We start from the raw sequence: 13,394 nt of genomic DNA, 5'->3' as shown, positions 1-13,394 counted from the left end.
TTCAATGTTATGCACCTCATAATCACTTCAATGACCTCCATCCAAATGAGTTTCAAGCTCTCACAACCATAGACCCCTATGTAGTTGGTTGCTAGACCTTCTCTCATCCATCTTCATTGAAGAGGATGCAAACAAATTCATCTAATGTCTTATGGTCTCTATAGAACATTTTCCATTCAAACAACTTGCCCATGAATTCAACAATTATCTTTTCAAAAATAATGATTTCTATCTTCTAGACGCATAGTGTTCCATTCTTCCAACCATCAACAAATAGTTTGTTACCATTGGGTCATAAACATGTAATCTCTCTAGAAATGGGTTAATAGATTCCATAGAAAGCTGCACACCCCTCCCGTATTATGGGTTTATTATGACATTTTCGTTGGAAGTGGGACCAGCCTTGGTTTTGTCTCCACCTACTAGAATAGTAATAGATGCCAAATGAAAACACAAAGCTAGTAAAGAATGAGGGAAAAGTGAAGGAGAAAATGCTCAAAAATTATGTCATCATAAGGTTGGCTTTGAATGGTTTCACCATAAATCTTCCACTTATATTTCTTACCTTTACATCTCATAATGACCTCTACACAAATCAATCTTTGAATTTTGATAGAGAAAATGCAAATCATCATCATTAGACCAAAATGTCTCCCTTCAACATGTTCATATGTCATCATCAATAAGTTTTTTGATTTCCACATGAGCATGGTCATTGATGCCCCAAACAAAAATGTTAAGTTGATGAAGACCAAGATTGGTTGAAAAAAATAAAAAAATTAGTGGACCTAATCCTTTCTTGGAAAGTATGGAAAACATCAAAGTCATTACAAGGTTCGTAACTCGAAGATTATTTATATTCCAATTTGATAACTACATCCCTTTATGACAAGTCATGATGTTTAGAGAGTCACTTTCCACCCACCTTACATTAACTAAATTAATTGTTATTAAAACTTGTCAAATCTTGATTTCACATTTTAAATAAAAAATATAATTAATGTACAGTCTATACATCTCACTACAAACTTTTAAATTGTAAGTCTCCAATATTTTAAATCATACTTCATATTCATATATTTGTCAATAAATTTCTAAAATTAAACACAAGGCAAACCAACTGACCTCAACCGTTTTGTTTTATATTTTTATTTTATATATATATACACACTAGTGCGCCAACTAATTCTATTCTGGATATACAGACAATATAACGTTGAAATGTTTATTGCCAAAAATAAACATCCGGAATAATGTCGTTGTAGTAGGTAATTGGTTTCCAAACGGAGAGGCGAGACAAAACAGTTGAATGCCATTGGAGAAGCAGCTGCTGAGAATCCACGCATTTCACTCTGTACTGCATTGGAAACCCTAAATGGACAAGCATCTGATTCGCATACATCACATTCTTCTTGCTAATCTCTCCTTCAATGAAGCCGCATTTGGGTGGGATGTCTACCACCTTAATGATTGGCCGTGATAGCCCGGTGTAATTTAATGGCCTGCATATCATTGGAGCCAAAAACAGAAACTCCACCTTTGATCGAGCAAGGGCATATTGTTCAGGCAAACCTGCTTCAGAACAATCGAAGACTGCACACAGATTTCGCAGACATTCATCAAAACTATCCAAGAATTTATTATTTTGATGGGGCTCATCAGGAGGTCCTGTTCCAACGGTCAGAATCACTGGATCGAGCCGCCGTGCTCCCTCAATGAAATTGAACAACTGGGTTCTGCTTCTCTCGCACATATGTGGCAATTCCCACATACAATTCACAGCTACAAGTTCATCATTGTCCCTCTTCAAATTCTCCACAGCTGTTTCCTCGAAAGAAAAAGGAATCCCCAGAGAGGCCGCATACTCAGACAGCATTCTGCCAGTGTGTGCACTTGTACACATTAACGGCTCCTCATTATTTTCATCATCACCGCAATCCCATTTGAGGGCAGTGATCTTAAGGTACTCAATCTCGTAGGCTCCACTCTTCAAAGCTTCCATTAATGGTGGCCACTGCATCCCTTCCATTATGTCGAAGTCTACAATATGAATTTTCTGTCTTTCACCCTTGATTGCTTCCAGAATGCTCTGATTGGCCGTGAAATGTGGTATTCTGATAAATGGGAATGCTTGGTTGAGTAGACTCAAAGTACCCACATCCCTCAATTGCTGCGGCTTCAACTTAACTTCCATGGAATTCTCCCCTAAACTGAGTTGATGACGGTGTTGAAGTGCACGAGACAAATAGAAAGCAACCCTCTCCACCGTGGAGCCTGTTACGCACACCATTTCTCTCAATCTGCCAAGCAAAATGTGAGCAAGGTCATGGGACCCATCTGATATGGCTTCAGTGCATGTTGTGAGAAGATAAATAAGTAACACTCCCTTGTTATCTGATGAGTCTGCATTGCTACAGGGAATCAAGCTTCTAGTTGCCCAATTAAATGTGCCGCTTGATGTACTATGGTTTTCTACACCATGGACTTTTTCAGCTCCTATTCTCATAACATCCCTATCATAACCACAGCTGCCTTGAGTGCTTCTAAATATCTCCTCGCTCATTAGTTTCTCCATTAAATCCTCTTGCATTGAAGAGTATTCAAGTGCAAAAGGACCATTGCCTTGAATTGCATTCGGCTGACTGGTACTTGGCAGCTCTTGATGGTTAGCGAAGGTCCCATCCACCCCAACAAATTGTGGTATCAGCGATCCATTGTCTTGAACGAATGGGTCTCTCCAAAAAGACCATTCGCTCAGACTTGAATCAAAATCCAACATTCTTTCATCGAATCTATAGTTCAATAATGAAACACCATTGCAGTGATCCATAACTTCATGAGCATAGTAATTAAGTCTCCATCAGAGAAAAATGGAGGAAGATGGGAAGAGAAAAGAGATTAAAGTAGCTACAGTGCAGAGTGCAATGCGGTACAATATGAAATGAAGGAAGATGTGAAAAGACATCAATATCCTGGCATACTGAAACCCCTACACTGCACAGTGCACAATCGAATGGGTGGTCTTTGGAAAACATTTAGTCCTAATATATATAAAAACGATGATGAATTCCTCTGATATACTGATATTCCCCTCTGCGTGTAGACAAAGTTAACGAATTTGATTTCACTTTTTTAAGGATTTGGACAGAATCTATAGGGCTACGTTGTCTCGATCTTATATAGTAATTATTTAATAGATGGACCACATTTCTGATTCCTGTCCAAGAGTATTGTCAAATGCACGTTTATTTCTACATTGGCTAAACTTGTACGTCAATCCCTTTATACAAATTTGTAAAACGGGCATGGATATTAACTCTCTCGAGAAGGCTGTCAAGATTTTGGGAAGTATGGAACCATTAAAGCCTTCCATGTCAAATTGCTCTGAAATTGGATGTGAAGAAGTTATTTTTAAAAATACTAAATTCTATTAACTACTAGGAGTTAAATGTTGAAGATTTGGTTGAAAAACTTATGAAATCTTATGTATTATTTAAATGTCAAGAAGTACATATATGTAGATTGTATAAGAGTAAGTTGAAAAATTAGACTGTATGGCATTCTACTCGAATAAAACAATCTCTAGAATAAAGATTAATGGATTTGAATTTTAAAAATTATTATTATTATTTTAATTTACTAAATAAATATTTTATTTTTAAATAATTTTTTTTCTTTTAGATATAATATATAAAATTATTTTTTATATTTATAATTTATATTTATATATATAATTAGATTGATATCAAGTCAAGATTAAATGTTATTATATATGTGAACAATTACATATATTTGTAATATGAAATTTCTAACTTCTACACTTAAAATCAAATTTATTGTGAAAGAGTACAATAGAATTTGACTAATTTGAGTGTACCACAAGAAAGATTTGACATATAATAATAAAAATTAACTACATATATAAATTATACAAAAATAACAATAATATTTGTTAACATTTTAATAATATTATAACTATTTTAATAAAAAATAATAGTTCAATTATATATTTTTTAAATCATTAACTAGTAACAATAAAAAAAACTTAACTACTAAGTTATTATTCAATACTTACATACATATTTCAATTATTCTAATAAGTATCAAAGCTTAAGAATTCTTTATTACTATCTATCTCCATACATTAAGGAATGCATTTTCTTCACCTCTACAGATAATATGGATGGATAAAAAAATATTAATTACATTTACAAAGTTAAGAAATTTTCCTTACACCTTTTGGGGACTAAATCTACAAGACTACATTCTTATACTGTAGTTTTTTGATAGATGGACCACATTTGTGATTCATCTAGAGATATTGCCAAAACACACGTTTATTTCTACATTTGCTACAATCCTTTGTTGTACTCTCTCAATGCAAATTTGTATAATCTAATCTTTAATAAAAAATCTAAATTCAGACAAGTACGAATGCATTAAAGCCTTCTTGTCAAATTCCTTAATATCAGCTTTCCATGAACTATGTTATATTTGGTTGCAAGAAGTAGGACATGAAAGTTCGAAAAGTCCTACAAAATCTTATGAAACATTCTGAGTGAAATGAGGAAGATTAGGTAAAAAGCTTATAAAATCTTAGTTACTATCTAAATTTTAGGAAGTACATACACGTATATAGAATGACCAAGACAAGGTAGAGAAACTCGTCAAGAAATTGTTGTGTTCTGTATTTTAGTCAAATAAAACAATTAAGAAGAATAAAGATCAATGTCTTCAATTCAAATTATAAATTATAAAGAATAATTATATTAAATTGTAGAGTATATAATAATTATTAGTTTTAATTTTTAAACAGTTTTAAGATAAAATATATAGTTTTAAAATATTGAAAAATAATAGGAAAAGAAGATGAATTTCTATAAATATTTTTAAAATATTTTTTTTTAATATGGTAAGTCTTCCAAATAGTTTTTAATCAATGTCATGATAAAATTATTTTTAAAAATATTATGAACTACAATCAACATATTTTTTTCAGAATAATTGTATTCTTAAATTAATATAATCTATTTGTATATTGTCAATATCTTTTCTTCATAATATATACTACAAACATAATACAAATAAATTGCATGAACTTTTTATTTTGAACTGATATATAGATATAAGAAAAATTCAATAGAAATTTGACTTATTCACAACTAGTATAGTTATAAAAAAAATAAGAAACTTATATAAATAAGTGTACAAATTTGTAATATAAAAATTATAGTTAATTTTTTGTTTAGAAGGAATAGTATATATTATTGTAGAGAGGGACTATAAAGATAAATATGTATTACCATTTCTAACTAATCATTGTAAAGTATAATTTATAATATTTTCATTTGTCTCCATAATATTGGTGTCAACATTATCACATTATTCTTAATCCCAAGAAGGGATAACTTCTTGCCCTTATTTCCTTTATTGACTTTTTTGCCATTTGGAGGATTAGAAGATTTTCCTTTCTCAAGTATACACTTCTTGGCAGCTTTAGGTGGGGTAGGGGTAAGAGAGGTTGAGACCTACTGCATTGTGCAAACATAGTTAGTATCATCTAAATATGCCTCAAACCCTCCAATCCATGAGGGTCTGGATTGATGGGTATCCTTTTGGGGATGTTTCCTATCACCCACATGTTAAGTTCACTCCTTATCTAAAGGGGTATCCTCTAGATATGTGGACTTATCCGAATAAATCACATGCATATTTTGTGCAAGTTTGATATTTCATTTCAACCAAGATGACTTTGATGGAATAGACATATCTTTGGCATATACCATAATAAGAAAAATAATTCCTTCAAAAAGGACTAATAAATTGTAGTTATTCCTGTGTTCAATAATTTCATCTTGCAAAAAGGTGGGAAAATAGTAGAGCATTGATAGCAATATGTTATGCCTGAAATACTTTAATAACATGGACTAGAAATATGGACATCCAATGTTATACACCTCATAACTACTTCAATGACCTCCATCCAAATGAGTCTGAAGGTCTCACAACAATCTAGACCCCTATGTAGTTGGTTGCTAGACCTTCACCCATTCATCTCCATTTAAGAAGATAAAAATAAAATCATTTGATGTCTTATGGTCTCTATCGAACATTTTCCATTTCAACAACTTGCCCATGAATTCAACAATTATCTCTTCAAAAACAATGATTTATATCTTATAGAAACATATAAGTGTCCTATTCTTCCATCCATTAACAAACACTTTACTACCATTATTTCATAGCCATGTATTTCTCTAGGCATGGGATGATATCTCCCATAGAGAGCTCCTCCCCCATCCCCTCCCCCAAAAATTATGGGTTTTTTATGTCATTTCTTGTAGGAAGCAAGACAAGCCTTGGTTTGGTCTCCACTTACTAAAATAGTAATAGATGTCAAATGAAAACACAAAGCTAGTAAAGAAAAAGGGAAATGTCAAGGAGAAAATGCTCAAAAATCGTGTCATCATAAGATTGGCTTTGAATGGTTTCCCAATAAAGCTTCCACTTGTATTTCTTACCTTCACATCTCATAATGGCCTCTACACAAATCAATCTTTGAATTTTGACAAAGCAAATACAAACCATCATCATTGGACCAAAAAGCCTCCCTTCAACATGTTCAAATGTCACCATTAATGAGATTTTTAATTTCCACAAAACTTGGACATTAATCTTTCAATAATAAATATTAGGTTGATGAAGATAAAGATTTGTTAAAAAAATAATTAGTGACCCTATTCCTTTCTTGAAAAGTATGGAAAACACTAAAGTCATTACAAGGTTATGAGCTCTGAGGTTATTTATATTCCACCTTGATATGACCTACAATCCCTTATGACAATTCATGACATTTAGAAAGTTCTTTTCCACCCACCTTAACATTAACTAAATTTATTATTATTAAAACTTGTCAAATCTTGATTTTATATTTTTAATAAAAAGATATAAATATTGTACAACTTATAATTAAAAACTTTTAAATTGCAATACTTCATATTCATATATTTGTCCACAGGCAAACCAATTGACCTCCACCGTTTTATTATATTTCTATAATATATATACACATATATATATATTTAAATTTAAAACACTGCATACTAAACTCAGATACTACTGCACCAACTTCTATTCTGGATATATTGACAATATAACCTTAAAATGTTTATTACCAAAAATAAACATCCGGAATAATTTCGATGTTGGAGTAGTTAATCGGTTTCCAAACGGAAAGGCGAGAAAAAACTGTCGAATGCCATTGGAGAAGCAGCTGCTGAGAATCCACACATTTCACTCTGTACTGCATTGGAAACCCTAAATGGACAAGCATCTGATTCGCATACATCACGTTCTTCTTGCTGATTTCTCCTTCAATGAAGCCGCATTTGGGCTGGATATCCAGAACTTTGCTGATTGGCCCTAATTGCCCAGTATGATACAATGGCCTGCATACCATTGGAGCCAAAAACAGAAACTCCACCTTTGCTCGAGCAAGTGAATATGGTTCAGGCAAACCTGCTTCAGAACAATCGAACACCGCACAAAGATTTTTCAGACATTCAGTAAAACTGTCCAAAAATTTATTGCTTTGAGGGGGCTCATCAGGAGGTCCTGTTCCAACGGTCAGGATCACTGGATCAAGCCAGCGTGCTCCCTCAATGAATTTGGACAACTGGGTTCTGCTTCTCTCGCACATGTGTGGCAATTTCCACATACAATTCACAGCTACAACTTCATCATTGTCCCTCTTCAAATTCTCCACAGCTGTTTCCTCGAAAGAAAATGGAATCCCCAGAGAGGCCGCATACTCAGACAGCATTCTGCCAGTGTGTGCACTTGTACACATTAAGGGCTCATCATTATTTTCATCATCACCGCAATCCCATTTGAGGGTAGTGATCTTCAGGTGCTCAATCTCGTAGGCTCCACTCTTCAAAGCTTCCATTAATGGTGGCCACTGCATCCCTTCCATTATGTCGAAGTCTACAATATGAATTTTCTGTCTTTCATCCTTGATTGCTTCCAGAATGCTCTGATTGGCCGTGAAATGTGGTATTCTGATAAATGGGAATGCTTGGTTGAGTAGACTCAAAGTACCCACATCCCTCAATTGCTGCGGCTTCAAGTTGACTTCCATGGAATTTTCTCCTAAGCTGAGTTGGTGACGGTGGTGAAGTGCACGAGACAAATAGAAAGCAACTCTCTCCACGGTGGAACCTGTTACGCACACCATCTCTCTCAATCTGCCAAGCAAAATGAGAGCAAGGTCATTGGACCCATCTGAAATGGCTTCAGCGCATGTTGTAAGAAGATAAATAAGTAGCATTCCCTTGTTATCTGATGAGTCTGCATTGCTACAGGGAATCAAGCTTCTAGTTGCCCAATTGAATGTGCCGCTTGCTGTACTATGATTTTCTACACCGCAGACTCTCTCAGCTACAATGCTCATAACATCCTTATCATAGCCACAGCTGCCTTGAGTGCTTCTAAATATCTCCTCGCTCATTAGTTTCTCCATTAAATCCTCTTGCATTGGAGATATATCAAGTGCAAAAGGACTGTTGCCTTGAATTGCATTCAATTCAGACTGCTTCTTCTGACTGGTACTTGGCAGCTCATGATGGTTAGTGAAGTTCCCATCCACCCCAACAAATTGAGGTATCAATGATCCATTGTCTTGGACGAATGGATCTCTCCAAAAAGACCATTCGCTCACACTTGAATCAAAATCTAACATTCTTTCATCGAATCTATGGCTCAATGAAACACCATTACAGCGATCCATAACTTCATGACTATAGCAAGTCTCCATCAGAGAAAAATGGAGGAAGATGTGAAGAGAAAAAGGATTAAATCAGCTACAGTGCAGCGTCTAATGCGGTGCTATAAAAAATGAAGGAAGATGTGAAGAAACATCAATATCCAAAGGATGATGAATTCCTACAGTGCATGACACTACATAGTGTAATGTGGTGATATAATTATGATCCTTGGAAAACATTTAGTCATAATATATATATCCAAGGAATGGTGAATCCCTCTGATATTCACCTCTCCGTGTAGACAAAGTTAACGAATTTTTTTTCACCTTTTTAAGAATTTCGACAGAATCTACAGGGCTTCGTTGTCTTGGTCTTATACAAAATAATTATTATTATCTAACAGATGGACCAGTAATTTCTGATTCCTGTCCAAGAATAGTGCCAAATGTTCGTTTATTTCTACATTGGCTAAAGTCATACTTCAATCTCTTTACACAGATTTGTGAAACGGGCATGGATTTGAACTCTCTCGAGAAGCCTGTCTGGATTCAAAGAAGTGTAAAATTACCACTAAAACCTTCCTTGTCAAATTCCTCTAATATTTAGCTTTCTACCAAGTACCAGGAAATTGGATTTGAAGAAGTTATAAAAATAAAATATTACAAATTTCTACAAACTATAAACTATATAGAATTAAATGTTGAAGATTAGGTAGAAAAACTTATGAAGTTAATGTGTTATTTAAATACTAGGAAGTACATATATTGTAGATTGTGTACGAGTACGTAGAGAAAGTAAAGAAATTAGACTATATGGGATACTAGTCAAATAAAACAAATAACAAGAATAAAGATCAACAGATCTTAATTAAAATTAAGAATTTAATAAATTGATTATTATTATTGTTATGATTTATTAAAAAAATCAATAGATATTTTATTTTTAAATTAATTTAAATTATAATTATAATTTATAAAATTAATAATGAATAAAAGAAAAATTTATAAATGTAAAATATTAGATAATGATAAATTTAAAAAAATTGGAACTTTTATTTAATTTTAAAAAATTAACAATTTTAATAATATTTAGGTTTCATATAAAGTTATTTATAAAAAACTATTATGACTGAAAATTATTTATAACATTTTTTACAATAATTATATTATTTAATTAATCTAATTGTTTAGTAATAATATATACTATAAATATAATATCAATGAGTATTGTCTATTATTTATAAATTACATGGTAGAATTGTGATATTTTTATTTTTCTAATTGATATAAGTATTTAAAGAATTGTTGATAAACAGATTTGTCACTGTAAAAATGGCTCAACGGATTGTATGTGACAAACTGTTGACAATAGTTGGATAGGCCCTTGGTATGAGGCCTTCCTCTACATTTACAGGGGTAGCTCCCTCGTATGACGTAAATTTTGAATTTTTTCAAATAAAGATGAAATCAAACTTTAAAAGATAAATAGAAAGTCATTGATGATGAATGCACCACACGACTCCAAAGCTTTTCTGGACTAACTTAAAACTGCTAATAACAACAATCGAGATCTAGCTTGAGAACTATTACTAGCACAATGCTGATCCAAAGATTAACAAACATCTACACAATACCATGAGAATGCTCACTGCAAGGAGAATCAACATTTCTAACCATTTAGATTTGGAAGAAGAGAACTCAAATTGCACGTTCCTTTATTTTCTTGCACCAAGAACGTAAGAGGAATTTTTTATTACAAAGACAAAATTTGTATACACTTTCCAAATATTATTTTCTGATCAAAATTTTAGCATAGTGTTCCCTTTTTCTAAAGTCCAAAAGTCCCTTTATAAAGCCAATAATGACTCCTTATATAGACATAAAGGTTAAGAACTACCTCTTCATAGTTAATAACTACCTCCCAAATATGTGATTTGAGTGAGGTTAATTAACCTCTACAAAAATTAACTTAAATATTACCTAGACTCAGACTTTAGACTTGTTTGAAAAGAAGGTTGAATAATCAATCTTTACCAAGCCACTTTTAATCTACGAATCATTTGTCCTAATTACATACTTCATTAATGAACAAATAACTAATTTCCATGAAATGATGAGGAACATGAGGTATATACATGCCCATCAGATGATGACTTTATGTTTACCATGTCTGCAATTTGTGTCTATATCTGCCAAGTGCATTTGCATGAAATTCTGAGTGTATATATATATATATATATATATATATATATATGACTGTAGGCTATATTGATGTTTTCTCATTCAAATATTTTGCATTACTATCCTCTTGAGTCTCGCATGACATATCTCTCGTCATTTCTCCGCACTTGTCAAATAACTCACATACTGACTGGTTTGTGCTTCCATGCTTCTATTTCGTTTTTTGACTAGTATCTAACATACTACAGCTTCTTATTCTCAAACTTAGTGACTTCAGATCACCTTGAGCCACATTTTTCATATATTTCTTTCCTGCAAGTTGGAGATAAGTCATGGGATTTCTATCAAACAGATCACGTGCTTTGTATATGCTTGCAACAATTCACACACCTTGAATCCATTATCCACATACTATGCAACTGTTTAGAACACTATAGTAACACGAGGGTGATTTAAGCATTGACAAAGCGATAGTCTTTTCTGATTTCACCATTATTTCCCGTGAGAGGATTGTTCTCAGAGAGGATTAAAAGTGCTTTTGAGAACTGAGAAAAGAAATACTGATTGTCTTGGGCCATCTTTTTGACATAAGGAGATGTTCCGCGGTCCAAAAGCAGCTTCTGATCTACCACCAGAAAGCCCCTATTCTTCATCAGATTTTTGTAATAATTGTTATCAAACTTCATTGACGTCCCATGATCATTACGTGCATAGACTACTGCTTCTGGATCTAGATTTGTTTTTGTGCAGCGACCTTTCAAATACACTGCATATTCTGCATTCAGAGTTGGATCCACTTTTGGGTACAGCCTGTGTACCAAGTTCCCACAGTGTGTTCTTCCAACTGTGTGTGCCCCTATAAGAGTAACAACTCCTTGCATCGATTCTTATGGCACCAAATCGTAATAGAACAGTCAAGACACTGTCATTGTGGAGTGGAATGTATTTGTCCACCACTGTTGCACTGCTCTTCTTGCTGTCTCTTCTCCCTGTTTTCAATTCTACATGAGGCCCTCCGAACATGACAGCTCCATCCTTGAAATTCCTCATTCCAAAGTTTCTGTCAGATGGCTTCTCAGACTCCACACTCCCACTCATATCCAGCAGCACCAAAGCATCACAAGACTTCTGAGGATTTGTATCTTCCATCAAGAGTTTCCATATTTCGCATCCATCCATCCAAATAGTTCACGTGCTTTGTCATGGTCCGGTTGAGGATCAAAAACTCAGATCGCACATGTTTCAGTGCCTTGTCTATTATCATGAATCCATACACCTAGACCATATAATCTTCATGTGTGCGGCTTGCTTTTCATGTTAAACAAATAACGTGCAGCATCCATGTTCTCATCCTCCAGATTGGCGGGTTATTCAATAACATTCTGTCAAACAGTTAACATGCATCATCTTCCAATACCAGTCGAATGCTACAAATTAGAGGTAAAGAGAAGTTTATAAGGAAGACCACGTGCTTGGATTATGGCTGATGTCCCTTGGAACCCGCAAGCTAAGATGATGTCTTGTCTTTGGTTTGCATGAGAAATGAGAGGCTCCAACCTGTTCAAATAGCTCATTGCTTGTAAATATATGAGTTTTCATTATGACCAATCATGAACACTCATATACACAATCCTCCACCAAGAAGTTCAAGAGGTTAATAACTGTATTTAAAATACGTGTTTTGAACCTTCAACCTTAACCTTTTTGGATGAGAGGTTAAGGTTAATGGTTTGAAATACATGTTTTGAAAATTTATCTTAACCTCTTTTTGATGGAGAGGTTAAAATTTCAAAGTGAAACACGTGTTTTGGACCTCGAACCTTAACCTTTTAAAAGGTTAATGGTTAATGATTGAGTGAAAAATACACATTTTGGTGCTCTTCATTAACCTACCATAATTTGAAACTCGGATGGTGGAATTTGGAAATTCAAAGTGTGGGGTGAAGCTGATGATTAGCTGGAGGATTTGAAATCATGAGACTACCAAGAATTGTATAAGTCTTTGAACTCTTTAAAGATTGAATTTTTATGTCCTCTTGTACATTTTGATTGAAAATTTTGAAATTTGGGTATGATAAATACCAGGGCAATAGTTGGCTCTAACTGAGGACAAGGACTGACAAGGACGAAGCTCAAATCCAGAGAAACTAGAAAAGTAACTTATTCATTGGGCTATAGAGTCACATGAGGAACCACTTTGTAAAAGGGGGAACAAATACAAAAAATAGGAGAACTGAAAGGAAGACTAGGCACAATAAAACAACACAACAGAAACTCCTATCTAGACTATATACAAGGTAGGTTTCCCTACCTCCAGTCACTCAAGGTATAATCATGCAAATTCATTCACTAGCTAGGGAATATAAATACCATGGCGTGCTAACATGTGGCAACTTTCAGGTTCCTATGGAATCAAGAATAAGTTCGCTCTTTGAATTCCAATTCTAAG

The 13,394-nt window shown here is 33.7% G+C and overlaps 2 protein-coding genes and 1 pseudogene across 2 annotated transcripts; all 3 read right to left on the bottom strand.

The window, feature by feature from the left end:
* Window positions 1-1,225: 1,225 nt before the first annotated feature.
* Window positions 1,226-2,830, bottom strand: LOC149537524 (protein NODULATION SIGNALING PATHWAY 2-like). The gene has a single exon (XM_089802345.1). The coding sequence runs from the start codon at window positions 2,828-2,830 to the stop codon at window positions 1,226-1,228; it is 1,605 nt and encodes a 534-aa protein (XP_089658471.1).
* Window positions 2,831-7,171: 4,341 nt separating this feature from the next.
* LOC149537523 (protein NODULATION SIGNALING PATHWAY 2-like) lies at window positions 7,172-8,788 on the bottom strand. The gene has a single exon (XM_089802344.1). The coding sequence runs from the start codon at window positions 8,786-8,788 to the stop codon at window positions 7,172-7,174; it is 1,617 nt and encodes a 538-aa protein (XP_089658470.1).
* A 2,609-nt stretch (window positions 8,789-11,397) lies between these two features.
* On the bottom strand, window positions 11,398-12,094 carry LOC149537522 (peroxidase 21 pseudogene; annotated as a pseudogene).
* Window positions 12,095-13,394: the final 1,300 nt, after the last annotated feature.

Source organism: Cupressus sempervirens, chromosome 9 (genome assembly GCF_028749045.1).
Source record: "Cupressus sempervirens isolate cs-2001-9-10 chromosome 9, ASM2874904v1, whole genome shotgun sequence".
Classification (NCBI taxonomy): Eukaryota; Viridiplantae; Streptophyta; class Pinopsida; order Cupressales; family Cupressaceae; genus Cupressus; species Cupressus sempervirens.
The sequence above is the reverse complement of the archived record's forward strand: the minus strand, read 5'-3'. Positions and strand labels throughout refer to the sequence as shown.